The sequence below is a fragment of the Anomaloglossus baeobatrachus genome, chromosome 6, assembly GCF_048569485.1.
Source record: "Anomaloglossus baeobatrachus isolate aAnoBae1 chromosome 6, aAnoBae1.hap1, whole genome shotgun sequence".
Classification (NCBI taxonomy): Eukaryota; Metazoa; Chordata; class Amphibia; order Anura; family Aromobatidae; genus Anomaloglossus; species Anomaloglossus baeobatrachus.
Genome location: NC_134358.1, coordinates 10,938,612 through 10,965,196, shown reverse-complemented (window position 1 = coordinate 10,965,196; position 26,585 = coordinate 10,938,612). Strand labels below are relative to the sequence as shown.

Sequence of the window (26,585 nt, the reverse complement as noted above, 5' to 3'; positions counted from 1 at the left end):
TGCTCCCCGTGCAGGCTTTTCACTCCGTGAGTGATCAGTGCTGCTGGCTGTTAGCGGTACTGTCACCGCTGACAGACGGGTTGCCATAATAATGGTGCTCCGATCACGTGATTCCCGGTGCCGCAGCGGCTGTTAGCGGTGACGTCACTGCTAACAAGCGCGTTGCTATGGCAACGGTGATCTCTGTTATTTACCGGCTGTGTCATCCGGTCAATAATGGAATGGGGAAGCAGAACGGGGAGTCGACCGTGTGCCAAAGCATGTCGCCGGTACACGGCGATACACAAACGTGCACCGTGTACCGGAGAGCATGACGTCAAAGCCATGTGACCAGTCTGTAGCCAATGAGATAATAGACACGTGACTGGTCACATGGCTATTTTGACGTCACGATAGGTCCTGCATCACTGCTGGTTACCGGGAGGACGCAGCGATTACCGATGGAAAAGCTGCAGGAGACAGAGTGCAGGACGGATCGTGGGCACCGGTAAGTGTTATGGCAATGTTTATTAACTGTATGTGTACATTTATAATCTGTTTTTATGTGTTTGTGATTGCCTCCCATTGTTTTCAATGGGGTTCGAGAGTTTGTCGAACGGCTCGTCGAACGGCTCACCGTTCGACGAACAGAACCAAACTCGAACTCCAGGGGGGTGGCTCATCTCTACCAGTGACCCTATTCCCTCACATCTCCTTAAATCTGTCACCCCGGCTGTCACCACTCACCTAACTAAAATATTCAATCTCTCTCTCTCCTCTGGTGTCTTTCCCTCCTCCTTCACACACACCAGCATACACCCATTACTTAAAAAACCATCCCTGGACTAAGACTGTGCCGCTAACTACAGACCTGTCTCTAATCTCCCCTTCATCTCCAAACTCCTGGAACGTCTGGTCCACTCCCGTCTAATCCGTTATCTGTCAGATAATTCTCTCCTCGACCTTCTACAATCCGGTTTCCGCTCTTTACATTTTACTGAAACTGCTCTTACTAAAGTCTCTAATGATTTACTAACAGCTAAATCTAATGGTCACTACTCCGTGCTGATCCTCCTGGATCTCTCTGCTGCATTCGATACTGTGGATCACCAGCTCCTCCTCACATATTCTCTGCTCTATCGGGCTCAAGGACACCGTTCTTTCCTGGTTCTCCTCTTACCTCTCTGACCGCTCATTCACTGTATCCTTTGCCGGCTCCTCTTCCTCTCCTCTTCCCCTTAAGGTTGGGGTTCCTCAGGGTTTAGTCCCAGGCCCCCTCTTTTTCTCTCTATACACTGCCCCTATTGGACAAACGATCAGATTTGGTTTCCAGTACCGTCTCTATGTTGATGACACCAAACTGTATAAATCTTCTCCTGACATCACCCTTGCATTATTACAAAATACTACCGATTGTCTGTCTGCTATCTAAAACTGAACCTGTCAAAAACTGAACTTCTCCTGTTTCCTCCCTCTCCTAACTTCCCATTCCTAATATTATCATTTCTGTGTGTGGTTCTACCATTACGCCCCAGTAGCACACCCGCTGTCTTGGGGTTATATGTGACTCCGATCTCTCCTTCACGCCACACATTCGTTCACTTGCTCGTTCATGTCACTTCCACCTCAAAAATATCTCTAGAATTCGACCTTTTCTTACCGTTGACTGCAAAAACTCTTACTGTCGCTCTCATTCATTCTCGCCTGGATTATTGTAATTCTTTACTAATTGGTCTCTGTGTTACTAAACTCTCCCCTCTCCAAACTATTCTGAATGCCGCAGTCATGATCATTTTCCTCTCCAACCGCTTCACTGATGCATCTGCTCTGTGTATAAAGTGAAGGGAAATTTGAAGTGACAAATATATCTATAAACCCTTAAAACATCATTTTATTATAAAATTTAAAACATCCAAAATACACACTATAGAACCTAAAGTGCACAGGTGGAGAAGGGAGGAGGGTAAAGGATAAAGTAACCCCTAAATATAAACCTCCCTCCTGTCCACTACCTCACGCGGGGGTTGGCACCCTAAAAGCACGATATGGCGCCCCCACTCACCGCCGGCTATCCTTAGCCTGCCCTAGTTAACCCTAGCGGCAGGTATGAAAGGTGCTCAAAAACTCATAAAGTGCATAAGTGCGGATAGCTAATGAGGTATAAAAAGAGGATCATGTAAATCAATTGGCCTTAGAGGTTAGGCGAGAATGCGCCAGAAAACGTGGAGGGGACCTTAATAACTGTCTCCTAACCACTCCCTACCTCAAGCGGGGGTCGGCACCCTGAATACACGATAACATATGGCGCCCCCACACCACGAAGGCTGCCCCTAAAGAGTCCCTATTGCACCCTATCAGACAATATGCATACAAATATAAAGTGCCTGTGCTGTGGGCCTAAAGTGCATAGTGATAAATAACGATAAGGAGGCACTTATACTAGGATGCAATAATAAATTTACAGCAGCATTTTAAACCAGAAAGTGCATGTGCTTAATCAAAGATGCAGGGGACTAAGAAAGGGGTGTACTCATCACTGATACATGATCCAATTGTCGCCTTTGGTTGCCTCAACGCGTTTCTCCCTCCAGGGTCATCAGGAGGCCTGATATTCAACGTGACAGACAGATGTAAAGATGAGCAGATGAGAAAAGGGGCCTGATGCCAGCAGCTCCCTTTTAAACTGAACCAGGCACCTCTGGGCCCACCCCCTCCCAGCCCCACCCCCCCATCCATCCACGCCCCATAGATATGGATAATATACCTAAATGTCCATGATTCATCCATCAGCATGTTTATCAACATTTGGTGCCACAAAGGCGTTACTCACACGCCTCGTGGTGACTAATGTAATCCTCCCTCCGGCCAATTCAGGCATGTGGAGGCCGTTTGCGTTCCAGGGTGAACCGCATCACATGACCGGGACCGCATCACATGACCGGAAGTGACGCTACGATATCCAGCATCAAACCGGAAGTGATGCGGTAACATCCGCGATCATGTGACCGGTGTTTGCCTTCCAGTCTGGAACGCACCACCATGTTAATAACTGGTGCAATAGGGGCTGAGAACCCCCCTTCTCTCCTCCAAACCACTGCTGAGTATATAAACCATGGGCATCAGTCATCCCTCATCCATATAGACGACCATACAAGGACAATAGATAAACAAAGTATACAAATGTATACATAGATAGTTTCTGTCCCTTCATCAATTATTCCAATATTTCATTATGGTTTAATTATTTACTGATTAAAGTCTCAAAAATGAGGCACTAATGTTCTTATGTTGAAAAAAATGCCATTTAATCATGTGGACAAATAAAACAAAAAATACCCTTAATGAAACACAAGGGAAAAATATTGGTCGGGAGTAGGAAAAACAGGGGGGGGGGGGGGAGGGGGGAAGGGGGAAGGGGAGGGCCCGCCGTGCCAGGCATCACATATGAATGTCAAAAATGCACAAAAATGTCATTTAATGCAAAGTATTTACCTCCCAGTTGCGGGATACAGACCAGCATGACCATCACAAACCAACAAAGTAGCATTCCTGGGCTTAAAGGAAAGAAACATACGATAATTGCTCATTAAGCCCCCCAGGGTGTACCGACTCCATCCTGAAGATCCACTCACACTCCTTTCTCAGGAGGATCCTGTCATGATCACCCCCCCTAGGGTTCTTTTTTACCACCTCTAGTACACGGAAGGATAACTGATGGATATCCCCTCCATGATGTCCATTCATGTGTCTCCCTAGCGGCGTATCACGCTGGTTGCGGACATCACCCAGGTGTTCCCCAACTCTCCTACGTAGTTCCCTCTTAGTCTTCCCTACGTAGTCTAGGGGGCATGAACAGGTGGCCACATATATCACCCCTGTGGTCTTGCAGTTACAGAAACTCCTCAGAAAAAATTCTTTGCCATTTTTGGCACTGATCACAGACTTTGAGGGTTTCATGGAGCCACAGTATATACAGTCACCGCATCTGAAAAAACCACAGAGACCTCTATTGAGCCAAGTGCCCACAGGTTGTGGTCTTGTATACCAACTGTGAACCAATCTGTCCCTGATCGATCTACCTCTCCTATATGTAACACTCGGTTTCTGGGATATCATCCCCCTCAAATCTGGATCCAGCGTGAGTACATCCCAGTGTTTTCTCAGGACTCCTAGCACCCGCTCATTCTGGCAATCAAAGGTGCCAATTAATCTGGTGATATCCTCATTGCATTTATCCCTATTGCCACATCTATGCAGGAGTGCTGCTCTGTCCTGTTTCTCTGCAAAATCACGGGCTGTATGTAGAATCTTGCCAGGGTAGCCTCTATCCAGGAAGCGTCGGGTCATGTCCCTAGCCTGTGTCCTAAAGCTCGTCATGGTGGAGCAATTTCTCCTCAGGCGCAAATATTGGCCCTTCGGGATACCCATCTTTAAGGGAGTCGGGTGGTGGCTATCCCATCGAAGTAGATTATTTGTCGCAGTAGGTTTGCGATAAGTTCGAGTGGAAAGACCACCATCCCGCTCCTTCAGTATAGTAACGTCCAGAAATGGCAATTCATTAGCATTAATCTCAAATGTGAAATGGAGCCCCAAATCATTGATGTTAAGCTGTTCTACAAATTTTTCAAACAGAGCACTCGTCCCTGACCACAAAACAAAAACGTCGTCAATAAATCTAGTCCATAAAATAATATGTGTCTGCCACCAATGGTCCTCATCAGTAAATACGACGGTTTCTTCCCACCAGCCCAGGAAGAGGTTAGCATACGAGGGAGCACAAGGGCTCCCCATAGCTGTCCCCCTGAGCTGGTGGAAGTACTTACCGTCGAACTTAAAGACATTATGATACAGCAAAAATTTAAGGAGACTCAGAAGGAACCGAGTATGATTGGAGCATTCAATATTTCTGGTGTTTAAATAATACTCAACAGCTCTAAGCCCCAAGTCATGTGGTATATTACTATACAGTGCCTCCACATCAATGGAGGCCAAGAATACCTCCTCCCCTACAACAATGCCATCAATTTTGCCCAACAGGTCTGCAGTATCCCTTGTGTAAGAAGGGAGTGAGATGACAAATGGACGGAGAATCTCGTCAATATAGATACCACTGTTTTGTATATATGAATCGACTCCAGATATTATAGGACGCCCCTTAAGTACATCAAGACCCTTATGAACCTTGGGCAAGGCATAGAAAGTAGGTAGCATCGGGGAAACAGGCTTCAAGAAATCAAATTCACTGTTTGATAGTAAACCACCTTCCCTGGCCTCCTCAAGGATCACCACAAGGGCTGACTCAAAATCATTCATGGGGTTAGAGGGGAGAACCGCATAGATGTTTCTATCCCCCAAAATGCGCTGACACATCCCCAGATATTTTTCATGGTCCATAATTACAAGGTTTCCACCCTTATCAGATGGTTTCAGTACGAGGTTATCATTTTTCTCCAGTTCCTCTAGTACTGACCATTCCTCACTAGAAAGATTACTCTCTGAATTGCTTCCCCCTTTACGTGGGATCCTTTTTAGGTCCCTTTCCACCAGTTCCAGAAAGATATCAATATTTAGGGTGTCACCTTGTGGAGGCATTTTCTTGCTTTTCCCCCTAAGTCTGGTGAATGGACCAAGACCATTTTCTGAGGTGGTGCTCTGTTCTTGCAGAAGCCCCATCAATGATTGATAGCCCTCCAAGTCTTCCTCTGTCAGCCCCATCCGTTTGCAATTCTCCCTATCATTGTTCAGAAAGAACTTCCTCCACTTCAACTTCCTTCCAAAGAGTTGTAGATCTTTCACCCAATGGAAGCAGTTGAAGTCATTTGTGGGGACAAACGATAGGCCCTTTTTCAAGACATCATATTGTTTCTCACTCAATGAACAGCTAGATAGATTAATGATTTGATTCCTGTTGAGTCCACCCTGCACTATATCACTAGACACTAGTTCACTCGACTCCTCAATTGATAAACCTTGGATATCCCCTGTTCTAAAAAAGAGGGTGCCTTGGATGCATTGGATGAAGCCGAGGATGAGGAGAAATTTGATTCCTGTCCATAAGGTCTTGAGTTTCCTGGTCCCTTCCCAGAGTACCCCTTTTTTCCCCGCCATCTCTTATTATACTGCCCCCTTCTGTTAATCCAGCCCTCTGCTCCTGTTTTTTCGGTATCTGAATATTCCAAGTCTGATGAGGAGACGTCCGTCTCCCTCTGGGCTTGGCTGGCAAAGTGATAGGCCTGATTTGTGTTGAATTCCCTTAGATCCCTCTGAAACTGTAGATGTTTCCTCTCCTTCAAATAACCCTGATACTTTTCGATTGAGGTCTGTAGGGTACTTTCACGTTTATTAAAATCAGGATCCGATTTGCATTTAAGTATGCTTTCAATATCTGTATTCAATTTGACCGTAGCTTGTTCTAGAAGAGCTTTTTCCTCCTGTAGGAGGATGGTCATTAGTCTAAGGGAAGATTCGACCGACTCTTTTTGCCAAGCCTCAAGGAGCTTTGGACTTGAGGTACGGGGGGATGGACGGATATTTATCCTGAGACCCTTAGGGACAATTTTGTTTTTTAGGTAATTTTCAAGTGCTTTAATTTCCCACCAGGACTTAGTGTACTCTTTGTAGGAGAGGTACAGATCATTAAATTTAGTTCTCAAGGAAGTAATTCCAATACCACCTTCCGGGGTTTCTTTAGTGCAGAACGCCTGGTTTGCGTCCTCCACCCAGGAATCACTATTTATTGGTCCTGACAAAAAACTGGCCATATTAAACAATATATAAAGTGAAGGGAAATTTGAAGTGACAAATATATCTATAAACCCTTAAAACATCATTTTATTATAAAATTTAAAACATCCAAAATACACACTATAGAACCTAAAGTGCACAGGTGGAGAAGGGAGGAGGGTAAAGGATAAAGTAACCCCTAAATATAAACCTCCCTCCTGTCCACTACCTCACGCGGGGGTTGGCACCCTAAAAGCACGATATGGCGCCCCCACTCACCGCCGGCTATCCTTAGCCTGCCCTAGTTAACCCTAGCGGCAGGTATGAAAGGTGCTCAAAAACTCATAAAGTGCATAAGTGCGGATAGCTAATGAGGTATAAAAAGAGGATCATGTAAATCAATTGGCCTTAGAGGTTAGGCGAGGATGCGCCAGAAAACGTGAAGGGGACCTTAATAACTGTCTCCTAACCACTCCCTACCTCAAGCGGGGGTCGGCACCCTGAATACACGATAACATATGGCGCCCCCACACCACGAAGGCTGCCCTTAAAGAGTCCCTATTGCACCCTATCAGACAATATGCATACAAATATAAAGTGCCTGTGCTGTGGGCCTAAAGTGCATAGTGATAAATAACGATAAGGAGGCACTTATACTAGGATGCAATAATAAATTTACAGCAGCATTTTAAACCAGAAAGTGCATGTGCTTAATCAAAGATGCAGGGGACTAAGAAAGGGGTGTACTCATCACTGATACATGATCCAATTGTCGCCTTTGGTTGCCTCAACGCGTTTCTCCCTCCAGGGTCATCAGGAGGCCTGATATTCAACGTGACAGACAGATGTAAAGATGAGCAGATGAGAAAAGGGGCCTGATGCCAGCAGCTCCCTTTTAAACTGAACCAGGCACCTCTGGGCCCACCCCCTCCCAGCCCCACCCCCCCCATCCATCCACGCCCCATAGATATGGATAATATACCTAAATGTCCATGATTCATCCATCAGCATGTTTATCAACATTTGGTGCCACAAAGGCGTTACTCACACGCCTCGTGGTGACTAATGTAATCCTCCCTCCGGCCAATTCAGGCATGTGGAGGCCGTTTGCGTTCCAGGGTGAACCGCATCACATGACCGGGACCGCATCACATGACCGGAAGTGACGCTACGATATCCAGCATCAAACCGGAAGTGATGCGGTAACATCCGCGATCATGTGACCGGTGTTTGCCTTCCAGTCTGGAACGCACCACCATGTTAATAACTGGTGCAATAGGGGCTGAGAACCCCCCTTCTCTCCTCCAAACCACTGCTGAGTATATAAACCATGGGCATCAGTCATCCCTCATCCATATAGACGACCATACAAGGACAATAGATAAACAAAGTATACAAATGTATACATAGATAGTTTCTGTCCCTTCATCAATTATTCCAATATTTCATTATGGTTTAATTATTTACTGATTAAAGTCTCAAAAATGAGGCACTAATGTTCTTATGTTGAAAAAAATGCCATTTAATCATGTGGACAAATAAAACAAAAAATACCCTTAATGAAACACAAGGGAAAAATATTGGTCGGGATGGGATAGCCACCACCCGACTCCCTTAAAGATGGGTATCCCGAAGGGCCAATATTTGCGCCTGAGGAGAAATTGCTCCACCATGACGAGCTTTAGGACACAGGCTAGGGACATGACCCGACGCTTCCTGGATAGAGGCTACCCTGGCAAGATTCTACATACAGCCCGTGATTTTGCAGAGAAACAGGACAGAGCAGCACTCCTGCATAGATGTGGCAATAGGGATAAATGCAATGAGGATATCACCAGATTAATTGGCACCTTTGATTGCCAGAATGAGCGGGTGCTAGGAGTCCTGAGAAAACACTGGGATGTACTCACGCTGGATCCAGATTTGAGGGGGATGATATCCCAGAAACCGAGTGTTACATATAGGAGAGGTAGATCGATCAGGGACAGATTGGTTCACAGTTGGTATACAAGACCACAACCTGTGGGCACTTGGCTCAATAGAGGTCTCTGTGGTTTTTTCAGATGCGGTGACTGTATATACTGTGGCTCCATGAAACCCTCAAAGTCTGTGATCAGTGCCAAAAATGGCAAAGAATTTTTTCTGAGGAGTTTCTGTAACTGCAAGACCACAGGGGTGATATATGTGGCCACCTGTTCATGCCCCCTAGACTACGTAGGGAAGACTAAGAGGGAACTACGTAGGAGAGTTGGGGAACACCTGGGTGATGTCCGCAACCAGCGTGATACGCCGCTAGGGAGACACATGAATGGACATCATGGAGGGGATATCCATCAGTTATCCTTCCGTGTACTAGAGGTGGTAAAAAAGAACCCTAGGGGGGTGATCATGACAGGATCCTCCTGAGAAAGGAGTGTGAGTGGATCTTCAGGATGGAGTCGGTACACCCTGGGGGGCTTAATGAGCAATTATCGTATGTTTCTTTCCTTTAAGCCCAGGAATGCTACTTTGTTGGTTTGTGATGGTCATACTGGTCTGTATCCCGCAACTGGGAGGTAAATACTTTGCATTAAATGACATTTTTGTGCATTTTTGACATTCATATGTGATGCCTGGCACGGCGGGCCCTCCCCTTCCCCCCTTCCCCCCTTCCCCCCCCCCCTGTTTTTCCTACTCCCGACCAATATTTTTCCCTTGTGTTTCATTAAGGGTATTTTTTGTTTTATTTGTCCACATGATTAAATGGCATTTTTTTCAACATAAGAACATTAGTGCCTCATTTTTGAGACTTTAATCAGTAAATAATTAAACCATAATGAAATATTGGAATAATTGATGAAGGGACAGAAACTATCTATGTATACATTTGTATACTTTGTTTATCTATTCTCCTTGTATGGTCGTCTATATGGATGAGGGATGACTGATGCCCATGGTTTATATACTCAGCAGTGGTTTGGAGGAGAGAAGGGGGGTTCTCAGCCCCTATTGCACCAGTTATTAACATGGTGGTGCGTTCCAGACTGGAAGGCAAACACCGGTCACATGATCGCGGATGTTACCGCATCACTTCCGGTTTGATGCTGGATATCGTAGCGTCACTTCCGGTCATGTGATGCGGTCCCGGTCATGTGATGGGGTTCACACTGGAACGCAAACGGCCTCCACATGCCTGAATTGGCCGGAGGGAGGATTACATTAGTCACCACGAGGCGTGTGAGTAACGCCTTTGTGGCACCAAATGTTGATAAACATGCTGATGGATGAATCATGGACATTTAGGTATATTATCCATATCTATGGGGCGTGGATGGATGGGGGGGTGGGGCTGGGAGGGGGTGGGCCCAGAGGTGCCTGGTTCAGTTTAAAAGGGAGCTGCTGGCATCAGGCCCCTTTTCTCATCTGCTCATCTTTACATCTGTCTGTCACGTTGAATATCAGGCCTCCTGATGACCCTGGAGGGAGAAACGCGTTGAGGCAACCAAAGGCGACAATTGGATCATGTATCAGTGATGAGTACACCCCTTTCTTAGTCCCCTGCATCTTTGATTAAGCACATGCACTTTCTGGTTTAAAATGCTGCTGTAAATTTATTATTGCATCCTAGTATAAGTGCCTCCTTATCGTTATTTATCACTATGCACTTTAGGCCCACAGCACAGGCACTTTATATTTGTATGCATATTGTCTGATAGGGTGCAATAGGGACTCTTTAGGGGCAGCCTTCGTGGTGTGGGGGCACCATATGTTATCGTGTATTCAGGGTGCCGACCCCCGCTTGAGGTAGGGAGTGGTTAGGAGACAGTTATTAAGGTCCCCTCCACGTTTTCTGGCGCATCCTCGCCTAACCTCTAAGGCCAATTGATTTACATGATCCTCTTTTTATACCTCATTAGCTATCCGCACTTATGCACTTTATGAGTTTTTGAGCACCTTTCATACCTGCCGCTAGGGTTAACTAGGGCAGGCTAAGGATAGCCGGCGGTGAGTGGGGGCGCCATATCGTGCTTTTAGGGTGCCAACCCCCGCGTGAGGTAGTGGACAGGAGGGAGGTTTATATTTAGGGGTTACTTTATCCTTTACCCTCCTCCCTTCTCCACCTGTGCACTTTAGGTTCTATAGTGTGTATTTTGGATGTTTTAAATTTTATAATAAAATGATGTTTTAAGGGTTTATAGATATATTTGTCACTTCAAATTTCCCTTCACTTTATATATTGTTTAATATGGCCAGTTTTTTGTCAGGACCAATAAATAGTGATTCCTGGGTGGAGGACGCAAACCAGGCATTCTGCACTAAAGAAACCCCGGAAGGTGGTATTGGAATTACTTCCTTGAGAACTAAATTTAATGATCTGTACCTCTCCTACAAAGAGTACACTAAGTCCTGGTGGGAAATTAAAGCACTTGAAAATTACCTAAAAAACAAAATTGTCCCTAAGGGTCTCAGGATAAATATCCGTCCATCCCCCCGTACCTCAAGTCCAAAGCTCCTTGAGGCTTGGCAAAAAGAGTCGGTCGAATCTTCCCTTAGACTAATGACCATCCTCCTACAGGAGGAAAAAGCTCTTCTAGAACAAGCTACGGTCAAATTGAATACAGATATTGAAAGCATACTTAAATGCAAATCGGATCCTGATTTTAATAAACGTGAAAGTACCCTACAGACCTCAATCGAAAAGTATCAGGGTTATTTGAAGGAGAGGAAACATCTACAGTTTCAGAGGGATCTAAGGGAATTCAACACAAATCAGGCCTATCACTTTGCCAGCCAAGCCCAGAGGGAGACGGACGTCTCCTCATCAGACTTGGAATATTCAGATACCGAAAAAACAGGAGCAGAGGGCTGGATTAACAGAAGGGGGCAGTATAATAAGAGATGGCGGGGAAAAAAGGGGTACTCTGGGAAGGGACCAGGAAACTCAAGACCTTATGGACAGGAATCAAATTTCTCCTCATCCTCGGCTTCATCCAATGCATCCAAGGCACCCTCTTTTTTAGAACAGGGGATATCCAAGGTTTATCAATTGAGGAGTCGAGTGAACTAGTGTCTAGTGATATAGTGCAGGGTGGACTCGACAGGAATCAAATCATTAATCTATCTAGCTGTTCATTGAGTGAGAAACAATATGATGTCTTGAAAAAGGGCCTATCGTTTGTCCCCACAAATGACTTCAACTGCTTCCATTGGGTGAAAGATCTACAACTCTTTGGAAGGAAGTTGAAGTGGAGGAAGTTCTTTCTGAACAATGATAGGGAGAATTGCAAACGGATGGGGCTGACAGAGGAAGACTTGGAGGGCTATCAATCATTGATGGGGCTTCTGCAAGAACAGAGCACCACCTCAGAAAATGGTCTTGGTCCATTCACCAGACTTAGGGGGAAAAGCAAGAAAATGCCTCCACAAGGTGACACCCTAAATATTGATATCTTTCTGGAACTGGTGGAAAGGGACCTAAAAAGGATCCCACGTAAAGGGGGTAGCAATTCAGAGAGTAATCTTTCTAGTGAGGAATGGTCAGTACTAGAGGAACTGGAGAAAAATGATAACCTCGTACTGAAACCATCTGATAAGGGTGGAAACCTTGTAATTATGGACCATGAAAAATATCTGGGGATGTGTCAGCGCATTTTGGGGGATAGAAACATCTATGCGGTTCTCCCCTCTAACCCCATGAATGATTTTGAGTCAGCCCTTGTGGTGATCCTTGAGGAGGCCAGGGAAGGTGGTTTACTATCAAACAGTGAATTTGATTTCTTGAAGCCTGTTTCCCCGATGCTACCTACTTTCTATGCCTTGCCCAAGGTTCATAAGGGTCTTGATGTACTTAAGGGGCGTCCTATAATATCTGGAGTCGATTCATATATACAAAACAGTGGTATCTATATTGACGAGATTCTCCGTCCATTTGTCATCTCACTCCCTTCTTACACAAGGGATACTGCAGACCTGTTGGGCAAAATTGATGGCATTGTTGTAGGGGAGGAGGTATTCTTGGCCTCCATTGATGTGGAGGCACTGTATAGTAATATACCACATGACTTGGGGCTTAGAGCTGTTGAGTATTATTTAAACACCAGAAATATTGAATGCTCCAATCATACTCGGTTCCTTCTGAGTCTCCTTAAATTTTTGCTGTATCATAATGTCTTTAAGTTCGACGGTAAGTACTTCCACCAGCTCAGGGGGACAGCTATGGGGAGCCCTTGTGCTCCCTCGTATGCTAACCTCTTCCTGGGCTGGTGGGAAGAAACCGTCGTATTTACTGATGAGGACCATTGGTGGCAGACACATATTATTTTATGGACTAGATTTATTGACGACGTTTTTGTTTTGTGGTCAGGGACGAGTGCTCTGTTTGAAAAATTTGTAGAACAGCTTAACATCAATGATTTGGGGCTCCATTTCACATTTGAGATTAATGCTAATGAATTGCCATTTCTGGACGTTACTATACTGAAGGAGCGGGATGGTGGTCTTTCCACTCGAACTTATCGCAAACCTACTGCGACAAATAATCTACTTCGATGGGATAGCCACCACCCGACTCCCTTAAAGATGGGTATCCCGAAGGGCCAATATTTGCGCCTGAGGAGAAATTGCTCCACCATGACGAGCTTTAGGACACAGGCTAGGGACATGACCCGACGCTTCCTGGATAGAGGCTACCCTGGCAAGATTCTACATACAGCCCGTGATTTTGCAGAGAAACAGGACAGAGCAGCACTCCTGCATAGATGTGGCAATAGGGATAAATGCAATGAGGATATCACCAGATTAATTGGCACCTTTGATTGCCAGAATGAGCGGGTGCTAGGAGTCCTGAGAAAACACTGGGATGTACTCACGCTGGATCCAGATTTGAGGGGGATGATATCCCAGAAACCGAGTGTTACATATAGGAGAGGTAGATCGATCAGGGACAGATTGGTTCACAGTTGGTATACAAGACCACAACCTGTGGGCACTTGGCTCAATAGAGGTCTCTGTGGTTTTTTCAGATGCGGTGACTGTATATACTGTGGCTCCATGAAACCCTCAAAGTCTGTGATCAGTGCCAAAAATGGCAAAGAATTTTTTCTGAGGAGTTTCTGTAACTGCAAGACCACAGGGGTGATATATGTGGCCACCTGTTCATGCCCCCTAGACTACGTAGGGAAGACTAAGAGGGAACTACGTAGGAGAGTTGGGGAACACCTGGGTGATGTCCGCAACCAGCGTGATACGCCGCTAGGGAGACACATGAATGGACATCATGGAGGGGATATCCATCAGTTATCCTTCCGTGTACTAGAGGTGGTAAAAAAGAACCCTAGGGGGGGTGATCATGACAGGATCCTCCTGAGAAAGGAGTGTGAGTGGATCTTCAGGATGGAGTCGGTACACCCTGGGGGGCTTAATGAGCAATTATCGTATGTTTCTTTCCTTTAAGCCCAGGAATGCTACTTTGTTGGTTTGTGATGGTCATACTGGTCTGTATCCCGCAACTGGGAGGTAAATACTTTGCATTAAATGACATTTTTGTGCATTTTTGACATTCATATGTGATGCCTGGCACGGCGGGCCCTCCCCTTCCCCCTTCCCCCCTTCCCCCCCCCCCTGTTTTTCCTACTCCCGACCAATATTTTTCCCTTGTGTTTCATTAAGGGTATTTTTTGTTTTATTTGTCCACATGATTAAATGGCATTTTTTTCAACATAAGAACATTAGTGCCTCATTTTTGAGACTTTAATCAGTAAATAATTAAACCATAATGAAATATTGGAATAATTGATGAAGGGACAGAAACTAATCTATGTATACATTTGTATACTTTGTTTATCTATTGTCCTTGTATGGTCGTCTATATGGATGAGGGATGACTGATGCCCATGGTTTATATACTCAGCAGTGGTTTGGAGGAGAGAAGGGGGGTTCTCAGCCCCTATTGCACCAGTTATTAACATGGTGGTGCGTTCCAGACTGGAAGGCAAACACCGGTCACATGATCGCGGATGTTACCGCATCACTTCCGGTTTGATGCTGGATATCGTAGCGTCACTTCCGGTCATGTGATGCGGTCCCGGTCATGTGATGCGGTTCACCCTGGAACGCAAACGGCCTCCACATGCCTGAATTGGCCGGAGGGAGGATTACATTAGTCACCACGAGGCGTGTGAGTAACGCCTTTGTGGCACCAAATGTTGATAAACATGCTGATGGATGAATCATGGACATTTAGGTATATTATCCATATCTATGGGGCGTGGATGGATGGGGGGTGGGGCTGGGAGGGGGTGGGCCCAGAGGTGCCTGGTTCAGTTTAAAAGGGAGCTGCTGGCATCAGGCCCCTTTTCTCATCTGCTCATCTTTACATCTGTCTGTCACGTTGAATATCAGGCCTCCTGATGACCCTGGAGGGAGAAACGCGTTGAGGCAACCAAAGGCGACAATTGGATCATGTATCAGTGATGAGTACACCCCTTTCTTAGTCCCCTGCATCTTTGATTAAGCACATGCACTTTCTGGTTTAAAATGCTGCTGTAAATTTATTATTGCATCCTAGTATAAGTGCCTCCTTATCGTTATTTATCACTATGCACTTTAGGCCCACAGCACAGGCACTTTATATTTGTATGCATATTGTCTGATAGGGTGCAATAGGGACTCTTTAGGGGCAGCCTTCGTGGTGTGGGGGCGCCATATGTTATCGTGTATTCAGGGTGCCGACCCCCGCTTGAGGTAGGGAGTGGTTAGGAGACAGTTATTAAGGTCCCCTCCACGTTTTCTGGCGCATCCTCGCCTAACCTCTAAGGCCAATTGATTTACATGATCCTCTTTTTATACCTCATTAGCTATCCGCACTTATGCACTTTATGAGTTTTTGAGCACCTTTCATACCTGCCGCTAGGGTTAACTAGGGCAGGCTAAGGATAGCCGGCGGTGAGTGGGGGCGCCATATCGTGCTTTTAGGGTGCCAACCCCCGCGTGAGGTAGTGGACAGGAGGGAGGTTTATATTTAGGGGTTACTTTATCCTTTACCCTCCTCCCTTCTCCACCTGTGCACTTTAGGTTCTATAGTGTGTATTTTGGATGTTTTAAATTTTATAATAAAATGATGTTTTAAGGGTTTATAGATATATTTGTCGCATCTGCTCTGTGCCAGTGTGACGCCCTGGACCCCAGGGGTCACAGGTCACTACACACACACCCTTCCCTGGACAGGTCACACCAGTCAAACTTAAAATCCTTGTTGCCATCCTCCAGGGTTGATGTTCACATCAGGTGGGGTGGAGCAGGCGGATGGCCCCACCCACCGAGGAGTTCACAGGCTGGAAAAACACGCAGTTGAAGGAGAGTCCCGTTGTGGGCAGTAGAAAAGAGGAGAAAAAACTGTTGGTGTCTGAGTCAGAACCCGGGCACGTACAGCAAGGTCGGCAGATGGTGGTGGCCGTCCGCAGGAGTTGGCGAAGGTCAGCGGAACCGTAGGACCGGGGTCGGGCGGTGGCCCGCCGGTACCGAAGCGGGGACCCGATTGGAGCCAAGCACCAGGCAGGGTTCTCAGACCCCGACTAGTCTTAAAGCCAACCTCTAGTCAAATTCTCTGATTGCGGTCTGGACCTCAGGGGTTCATTCCCAACCAAGTCCCGAATGAAGGCAACAGCCCAACCAGTACAGATAAGCTCCACTGCCAAGGGCCAAAGATCCAAAGGGCCAGCGTCTGCGGGCAAAGGGGCTCCTCCGGCACATATACGTTGGGGAGAGGACTACCGGTGCCCAGGCATTGGAGTCTGTGAAGATGTAATTTACCCTCTCACTGTATATGCTGTGATACTATGTCATGATATGTATATTTTCCTGGTTGTATTAGTTGTAATTCATGTATTTCCTTGGGGGAGCTACTGATCTCAATGTGTCTCTCTCATACAATTGCAGTCTTGGCATCTAATGTGATTATGTAAATAGCCTGTCCTCTTCTTTCCAGAGTTGTGTATCTAATCTGTAATTGAATTGGCCAGTGAAGGAATAGTCATTGTTCTGCACAGCAGGGGATCCCTTCATCTACTGTGGCTGGCAGACATATCGGAGCCCTGTGATGGACCAAACCATTGATGATAGGATGTGTGACCCCCACCCCCTGAATATGGTGGGCTGGTCAAGGAGCACAGACAATGCATTTCCCTTTTTGTAACTTCAGAGTGAGCTGAAACTTGAAGGGAGCAGGAGCTCCAGCCTGTGTGGCTGTGGACACGGACGGAGCTAGGCCTGTGTGGCGGCCCGTGGGATTGTGTGGAACTCTTTGGACTACTGTAAGGACGATTGCTTTGTAATCCGGTCCGAGGATTGTCGGGAAGGGCCCCCGAATCTGTTTTACGTGGACTTATCGTGTGCTGTTCCAGTGTTCTTGTGAATAAACCTGTTGGATCGTTCCTCGGCCTGTTGTCTCTCCTTGCTCTGCTGTACACCCCTGTCACAGAGTCAACATTCAAACACAGGTGCAGGGAAACGACAGCCACCATCACCCCATCCAGGAAAACACTGCAGCCGACTGCGGGCCCCGTCCATCCAGCCGTTTGGTTTTCCAGAGACTCTGTCCATCTGTATCTGAGTGAGTACACCAGTGCCATCTGGCACCACGCTGTGCTGCACCGCGACCCTGCACCCTCCGAGCCCCATCCTACTGGAAAGCAATCAGCCACCGGGCCCCGGGACCAACAGCTCCTACCCACGGAGGGGTCAACACCTAGCTGCTCCCCGCCATCGCTCCCGGGAACCCCGTCACCAGCAGCGGTGGTGCCCACTATCACCACGACCCGTGGGTGGCGTCACGAACTCTATACAAATCCCCAATTCCTCCCATTTTCACTCGTGGGTGAGGAGCGCTGCTCGAGCCCCGGGTCCGGCCCCACTCGAGCCACCGAGGAGAAGGCACCAGATCCGAGCGCGATCTCCCCAAGCAGCCCCCGCGACGGGGAAGCTGGCCCCCGCCCTCGACAACTTGGCGTCACGAACAGGATGGAACCAGTCTACTTACCAGTAGAAGTGCGCCTTGTGGTTTTCGTCAGCGGAGTCCCGCTGAAAAATCTGAAGATCCGCCATTTTGGGCGTGAAGATTTCCCGCTCGAGACGTCTTCCCGAGCAGTGAAGGAGCGAAAAGTGAAGCCCCGCCCCCGAGAAGGTGAAGTGCTGTGAAAAGACCAAGGGGGGCGGGCGAAGATTAAGCCCCATGTGACGCTGGGGATAAGAATCAGGGACGCCAGGATTCTGCACCCGCCTTCTTCCAGGAACCCGTGCGTGCAACACCCCGAGCAAGAAACATGTCCGCCCTGTCCGGAAGGCCTGGATTCCCGGAGCCCGCGCCTGGAACATCGGCGTGGGTGGAAGCCCGGACGACCCTCATGTGTTCCTGGCTGCAGGTCCAGGTGAGGTCCCTGATGGAGCAGTGGACAGCCGAGATGGGGGAGATTGCCGCGGCTGTGCGAGCGCGCGAGATGGGAATGAATTTGGAGGAGAGGGCGAGCGACCCAAGCCCCTATGTCCTTGAGGGACCGGCCTCTGCGGCTGAGGGACCCGGTCTGCCCCCGATTCTCCTGTCACCCCCTCCGCTCCCTGTATCGGCCCCAGCTTCTCCTCCGCTTGGCCTGCCACCCCCAACATCGGCGGCGGAGTCCGTCCCAGACGCCCTGAATGACCCGCCTGTAGACACAGCCCGCGGGCGGACGTATGTACGGCCTGCTCCCGTCCCACTCCCGTGGAAGGAGGACTCCCGGAGGAAGCCCGTTCCCGAAGAGGCCCTACTGCTCCCGGAAGCAACCGCGCCTGAGGAGGCCCAGGCCTCGGCAGTCCACCCGGCCAAGATGGAGGTGCCCGGTGCTCAGAGGACCACCCGGCGGGCAAAGCTGGCCGCTACCCAGACCCAGGCCTCGGCTGAGGCGGCGCCGGGTTGTTGCTGCAGGGCAGCATCTCAGGCCGCGACACAGCAGGGTTCCCAAAGCAAAGTGCCGATCGTGGTTGGCACAGGGGAACTCCAACTGGGCCCAACCCGTGTGCCCGAGGGGCAAGCAAGCGTCCCCTATTGGGAGCGGCAGCGGAGCTAGCTGGGCCGGGAAATTGAGGCCCGGGAGAAGAAGAAAGCTGAGGTCCTGGCCCGCACAATCAAGGAAAAAGACCACTTGAGATGTGCCACCTTCTTACTGCGGGGCCCGAGATACGAGGGCCAGGTTCGGCGCTTTGACCCCGATAAGGGATACGGATTTCTATACGAGCCGGGTCTGGAAAAAGAAGTATTTGTGGCCCGCCGAGACGTGTACCCTCATCTGCCTTTGGGCCACCCAGACCGTGACCTGATCCCCGGTGAGCTGATCACTTACACCTGCCACTGTGGCGAAAGGGGCTGGTTTGCCCTGAATGTCCAGAAGAGGGCACGGCAGGTCGACCCGCAGCACTCCCGGACCCCTCCCCCATAGTACAGCCCAGATATGGAGCTGGAGGAAGAGTATGAGGAAGACGACCAAGTAGGCAGCGGATCCCCGTTGCAAAGGTACTGTCCCCGTTGGGATACTACAGCAAGTCCCCGTTGGGACCTATAGTTATGTTGTGGCAGCGCTGAGCTGTTGAAGCGCCTGTTGGGACTCATGTTGTCATCTTTGCCCCCACTCCCAAAGAACACGGCTTGAGAACTTGCAGGCCACCCAAAAACTATTGGGTTTGTAAATATTCTGCCCCACTTGCCCTTCCCACAACTGCAAGTCTCCGGAGAGGCTGGTTGGAGGAAGGACCCGCAGCAGAGCAGGCTGGGGTCCGGTCACCACCAGGACCGGTGACCATCCTCCGGGTCGGGGGTCCCCTTGGACGTGGGGCCCCTGAATGACTGCCGGGTGCAAGACACCGTACCCGTTCCCGCTTGGGTAGCCTGGGCCAGGTTCCTGTTTCCGGACTAGGGAAAAGGGGTGCTGCCCATTTCTTAGGGGCAGCATCAAGGTCTAGGATGCTTGGGTGGGAAAGCGGAAGGACATGGACCCGTTCCCTGTTAGTAATAAAAATGTTCCCGTTTGTAACGGTTTAAGAAAGTGCCTCCCGTAAGGGAAGAAATGAAAAATGCTTAATGTTTACATGTTTTTGTTCTCATGTTTCCTATATTTTTCAGAAAAATAAAACCGGTGGTGGACGGGCAGCCCACGGACGGTCTGCATTAAACCAAGGGGGAATGTGATGCCCTGGAACCCAGGGGTCACAGATCACTACACACACACACACACACACCCCTTCCCTGGACAGGTCACACCAGTCAAACTTAAAATCCTTGTTGCCACCCTCCAGGGTTGATGTTCACACCAGGTGGGGCGGAGCCAGGCGGTTGGCCCTGCCCACCGAGGAGTTCACAGGCTGGAGGCGGGAAAAACACGCAGTTGAAGGAGAGTCCCGTTGTGGGCAGTAGTAAAGAGGAGCAAAAACTGTTGGTGTCTGGGTCGGAACCCGGACACGTACAGCAAGGTCGGCAGACGGTGGTGGCCGTCCGCAGGAGTTGGCGAAGGTCAGCAGAACCGTAGGACCGGGGTCAGCGGTGGCCTGCTGGTACTGAACCGGGGAGCCGATTAGAGCCAAGCACCAGGCAGGGTACTCAGACCCCGACTAGGCTTAAAGCCAACCTCTAGTCAAATTCTCTGATTGCGGTCTGGACCTCAGGGGTTCATTCCCAACCAAGTCCCGATTGAAGGCAACAGCCCAACCAGTACGGATAAGTGCCACCGCCAAGGGCCAGAGATCCAAAGGGCCAGCGTCTGCGGGCAAAGGGGCTCCTCCGGCACATATACGTCGGGGAGCGGACTACCGGTGCCCAGGCATTAGAGTCAACATTCAAACACAGGTGCAGGGAAACGACAGCCACCATCAACCCATCCAGGAAAACACTGCAGCCGGCTGCGGGCCCCGTCCATCCAGCCGTTTGGTTTACCAGAGACTCTGTCCAGTGAGTACACCAGTGCCATCCTGCACCATGCTGCGCTGCACCGTGACCCTGCACCCTCCGAGCCCCATCCTACTGGAAAGCAATCAGCCACCGGGCCCCGGAACCAACAGCCCCTACCCACGGAGGGGTCAACACCTAGCTGCTCCTCGACATCGCTCCCGGGAACCCCGTCACCAGCATTGGTGGTGCCCACTATCACCACGACCCGTGGGTGGCGTCATGATTGAACGCTAAACAAATCCCCAATTCGTCCCCTTTTCACTCCTGGGCGAAGAGCGCTGCTCGAGCCCCGGGTCCGGACCCTCTCTGTCTATCACCCTGTTAAAACCTTAATTTAGATTGATGCCATTCATATGATACGCATCTATCCCTTTGACACCTGTATTCCAAATTAGTAATTAAAAAGCTGTATCGCATGCAATATCTATATCTACACAAACCAAAGACAACCAGTCATGATCGATGCAGAATTCTGAATTTATTGAGGAAGTAAAGGGGATAATATTCAAAGACCCTTGGCTGAGGGCCAGGGGTGCCTACTATAATCCTATTAGTTAACTTGCAAAAACAGCTTACATCGAGTAATATATATGTATGCATTTCATAATGTTATATTAAGCTAACTCAGCATGTATAAAAATAAAAGTATGTCTTATGATAAAGTGGAAAGTCCCATGTCTGAAATTGCCAGACATGGGTGTGTTTAGATAGATCAAGCTAAATCAAGCGCCATTTTATTAGTCCAGTATTTTCTTGATTATATTCAATATGCATTAAATCCCATCCATAACAACCCCACCCGTCTTCTGCAGAGTGCTGCACCACCCTACATCTCCTCCCTCTTCTCTGTCTATCACCTACCCGTCCTCTCCACAGTGCTGCACTGCCCTACATCTCCTCCCTCATCTGCATATCACTTACCCGTCCCCTCCATGGTTCCGCACCACCCTACATCTCCGCCTCATCTGTCTATCACCCCACCTGTGCCCTCTGCTCTGCTAATGACCTAAGACTGACATCCTCAATAATTCGAACTTCCCACTCCCGTCTTCAAGATTTCTCACGAGCTGCCCCAATGCTCTGGAACACACTACCAAGAACAATACAATTAATTCCCAACATCCACACCTTTAAGCGGGCCCTAAAAACGCATTTCTTTAGACTAGCCTATCACCTCACTGCCCTGATCTAATCTAGTCCCTTTCTGCCCTTCATAAAATTTATTTCAGGTTCTTGTCCCCTGTATCTTCTGGTTTCTTCCTCTCCATGTACTTTTTTATACTCTGTACTTGTGTAAATTCTGTCTGGCGACCGGTCAATGCAGCTGGTTTTAAATCCCCTATTAAATCGATGGCTGGACCATATATGACAAGCTTTTCTCCCCCCTTTTGTGCCTCCCCTATTCCCTCAGATTGTAGGTTTACGAGCAGGGCTCTCACTCCTCTTGGTAATCGAATTATGTTATTCTGTAATGTCTCATATTGTCTGTACATGTCCCCTCTGAATTGTAAAGCGCTGCGGAATATGCTGGCGCTATAGAAATAAAAATTATTATTATTATTATAATTTGTTTAGTCTAATTAAGATCAATATTCGTCAGCAGTGAGCTCACATGACCAGAGAAGCCACCATGAAAGCTGTCAGTACGAAAGACCCCTTAAATATTTCTGCTTTTTCCAGTGAATTGGGAATCTAAGAGGCATAGAGTGGAGGTGGCCACCAGAGAAACTTCTGACTACAATCTTCTCGCGCTGCATAAGGCGTCCTCAGCTCCCAGTGGTTCTTATCTTAAAATTGCTAAGTATAATTTAAAGTGACCTACACCTGCGGTTACACTACAGGATTATATTAGGGACAGCCAGAGGCCGATGTCTCGAATCTCGTCTTATCTATTGGGCCATGAAGAACTATAACTTAGTGACCCTGGATCTGCGTCCCCTTCTTGTGAGTCCTTCGACTTCTGCTACAAATACTGTGATGAGAAATGGTTTGAAGACTAGCCTGAAAACATTAAATATATGGATAATAGTCCAACAGGTTCTGTACCTTAGGGATGGTGAATCCTCGGAATTGGGTCTCTTCGGTCACCGCATGATAGTTAGGCACCGGTGCCAGGTCCATGACCCTTTGCATCTCATGGACGACAGCATTGGTGTATGGCATCTGTGCCCTGTCCATCATCTCAGGAGCATGCGCTGACCCAGTAACCTCATCGATCTCCTGCTGGACTTTAGCTGGAAAAACATAGAAAGATCTTACAGAAACAATGCAAAGTCTAGAGTAGTACCATAATATCACATGGGGGTTCATTACCCAAAACTCTGATGGCAGGTTTCTTTTAAATTATTAAAAGAGAAACAAGTCTTAAAATTGATAAAGAACAAAATCAAACAAGAGTCAAAAATATAAGATTTCGTAATTTTTTATTGAGTAGAATAATCCAATATTACATCTGTAAGCAGCATAAGTATGTGCACCCGTAAGAGAAGAACATAATTTGAAGGTGAAATTAGAGTCTGATGTTTTCAATAAATGGGTGTGACCAGGGTTTTGCATCCTCATGTTACCTCTAGGGGATGTGGGATCATGATTTCATAATTGATTAGCGTGGATTTACTTTCTTTTGACGCTGAAAGGGTTAAAAACCCTCTCTGGTCTGGCTGAGATTACGCATTACCGTAATCACAGCTTCAGCATCGTATCATCACTCACTTCCACTATATTTACTTCTGGCTTCACTCCATGCTGGTTATAATTCTTCTATTCTGACCACTTTGAAGGAGCTTGAGGAAGCCAAAAAGCCTCTGGAGAAGCGGAGGTGTTTGTTTCTGTTGAATTGGAGACGTTTCTTGCTGGAAAAGCTGAGAAGTGCTATTTCTTGTGTCTTTCCCCATCCGTTTGTCTTAACTTCCTCGTGTTATTTTATAGCAATAGTGAGACCAGTGTCTCACTGTCCTACACATTAGTCAGGGTGAGTTCAGAGTCAATGAGGGCCTAGGCACATGACTGTGCCCCGGGAGGGGGCGACCCAACTAGGGACATTAGGGAGTGCATGAATCAGACTCCAGACTAAAGTGAGTGTTAGGGAGAGGGAAGTGGGGTTACTTCCTATCACCTGGGTCTTCCATTGTACTTTTTCCCTGGTTTTCTCTTTGTGTTGAGCCGCTCGGCAGGTGTCCTCTTGCACCCAGAGTGACATTATAATTGGCCCACATTTTTTTGTGATCTTATGATGGACCTCATCTAGACCATTGCACAACAGATGCAAAGTCTGTCACTTGAACTGACAGACCTGTGAGCTATTGTTTTGCGGCAACATTAGCAAATTGCTGGTCTGGCAGTCAGCCATGCTGAACCTAAACCCAAGGTGGTTCTCTCAGATAGGTTTTCTGTGGTTGGCATAAGTTTGTGTTTTTTTGTAACGCCTGCAAGCTCTATTTTAAGCTTCAACCATACACTTCTGGGAGTGAGGAACAATGCGTAGGAATTTTCATCTCCATCTGACAAGGAAATCTTCAATTCTGGCCTTTCACTTTCGTCTGACTCAGTTGCTTTGAACATTTTTTGTGTCTGTGTGCTCTCGTCTATGATGACCTGGACTATCTCTCTTTCTGAGTTTAAGCTAAATAAGCTCCCGCAGGGGGACCGGCTGTCGGAGGAGTTGTGCTCAGATTTCTGTAGATGAGTCACTGATACCAGGTGGAATGACCATGCGCTTTGAAGCCATTTTTGGCATGGTCAGTCTGAAAAGCTAAAAGACACACTGGTACTATATGAAACTCCCCAGTCATTGGAGGCCACTATGGCCCTAGCCATATGGAGCGATAGACGCCTTAGCTATAGACCTGCAATGATTCAACCTCCAGTAGTTGTCCCCGGGGCTGAAGTTTCCCAGGAGAGCTTTGATGAACCCATGCAGCTCGGAGGGCCTCATCTCAGTCTGGGTCTTTTACAGTTCACCACAAGATGGGGAGTGGAGGGGGGTTTCTTTTGTGGTTGAAGAGGTCATTTTATCTATAAACCCATGAGAGGGGGTGACCATCGAAGAAAATTTTGTAATAGGGAGTCTTTTTGGATTTTTAAATTGGGTACTCTGATTCCACATGGCATGAATTTTAGAAAATACCTCATCATGCAGTATTCATAAGAGGCAATTCCTCCCCCCTCCCCCTTCGGGGTTTTTTTTTTCCCCTCTCCTCAATTGGATCTAATAAACAAATAAAAAATAATAAACAAAAAATTATATATCATTTTTGCCCACTTAGTATTTGATCCAATAATAGATAGTGAGAAGAAGGTGAGACGGGGTGTTATTGGGGAGAGGAATCCTTTCTCTCTTGATCTCCTTTTTGCATATATGTTTTTTGTCTGTAATATAATTTTTATTAATTTTTCTTTTTTTTTCTGGTTCTTCCTCCATCGTATTCATTATTTTTATTTTTTCACAGACTGCTATAATGTGTAGTTTTTTTATTCTTTGTCTCTATTATGTTTTGTTATATATGTTTCACACATTCACTTTGAATGGACTGATAATCCATATCCCTTAATTAGAGCACCTGCTCTGAGGACGTGGTGTGCATGTGGTTTTAAATCACCTCTACTGGAGACCTTCCTTCATTCCATGACTAAGACCTCTACTGGTCGAAACATGTAGGAATTTTTCCTCTGTCCTTGGATCACTTTTTCCTGTACCCCCACGCAGTGGTCTGTATTTTTGTATTTTTATTCTGGATTCAATAAAGTTTGGAGTTTTACTACTCGAGTCTCCCTGCTAAGGCGCTGGATTTGCTTTTGTTCCTGCATTTTATTGGGGTCTGTCCTTCTGTACCTGTGCAAAAAAAGCGTTGGAAAACTTCTAAGCCAGGTTGTGTGGAGGATTACAACCTGGGTGTACATGTCTCTTCTGCATGTATATCTCATCTTACTTGCTGAAGTGGATTTAGTTATGGCAACTATGATAATTTTTGTCCTTTTAGATAGTGGTGTTGGAGCCAATATGGTGGATTCTCGGTTTGCTCAGACCCATGGTCTCTCCCATAGTGTCCTGATGAAGTCCATCCCTATATTTGCTATTGACATTTCACCTTTTGGTCAGGGAAGGTTTACGCAAGTTAAGCATAATGTGAACCTTTGCATAGAGGCTCTTCACAAGCAGCTCCTTTCCTGCTAGGGCTTGTAAGGTCTTCCTACTCCCATTGTCCTGGGCCTTCCCTGGGTGGTGATGCATAATCCTGTGCTTGATTGGCAGTTGAGGGAAATACTCAGGTGGAGTGATTTCTGCAAGAATAATTGCCTAAGTATGATTATCTCTACTGTCTTCACTAAAACTGTAACCTCTTTCTGTCCAATTTTGTGGATGAAGTCTAGGAAAAGGGGTGCCATGTACACCCTCTTTGCCGTGCGTAAAATTGTCCCATTAACTTGCTCCCCGATTCAAAATTACCCAAGACCAGGTTATACAATCTTTCTGGCCCTGAAAGAAGGCAATGAAAGATTATATGTGAGAGTCTTGCTAAGGCTAAGTTCACACACTGCGTTTGACGCTGCGTTATTGTGCGGTTTTTGCGGCAAAAAACGCACAAAAACGCACCCGCGGGAAAAAACACGGCAAAAAACGCATGCGTTTTTGCTGCGTTTTGGTGTGTTTTTTTTCCGCGTTTTGCTGCGTTTTTGCTCACTGCGTTTTTATGCGTTTTTTTATCAGTGAACAATGCCATTAAAGATTGTTGAAAAAAAAAAAAAAGAAAAGAAAAAATGTCTGATGTCATTTCCTTCTTCAATATGTTCTTCATTCTCCACTAGTGTATGCAGGACAGCAGACAGCTGCAGAACTACAAGGCTCAGCATGCTCCCTCCAGGACTGTATGCTGGAGGGAGAGGCAGGGGGAGCAGAACTACAAGGCTCAGCATACTCCATCCACTAGTGGATGCA

At 47.3% G+C, this 26,585-nt stretch overlaps 1 protein-coding gene across 2 annotated transcripts in view; it reads right to left on the bottom strand.

Moving 5' to 3' along the window:
* The window catches only part of LOC142316937 (cytochrome P450 2C8-like), a 177,218-nt gene that overhangs the window by 10,534 nt on the left and 140,099 nt on the right, over positions 1-26,585 (bottom strand). For both annotated transcript variants that reach the window (XM_075352721.1, XM_075352722.1), the window contains exon 8: positions 22,697-22,884. In XM_075352721.1, coding sequence (XP_075208836.1) covers positions 22,697-22,884 — 188 coding nt within the window. The remainder of the gene's footprint in view (positions 1-22,696; positions 22,885-26,585) is intronic.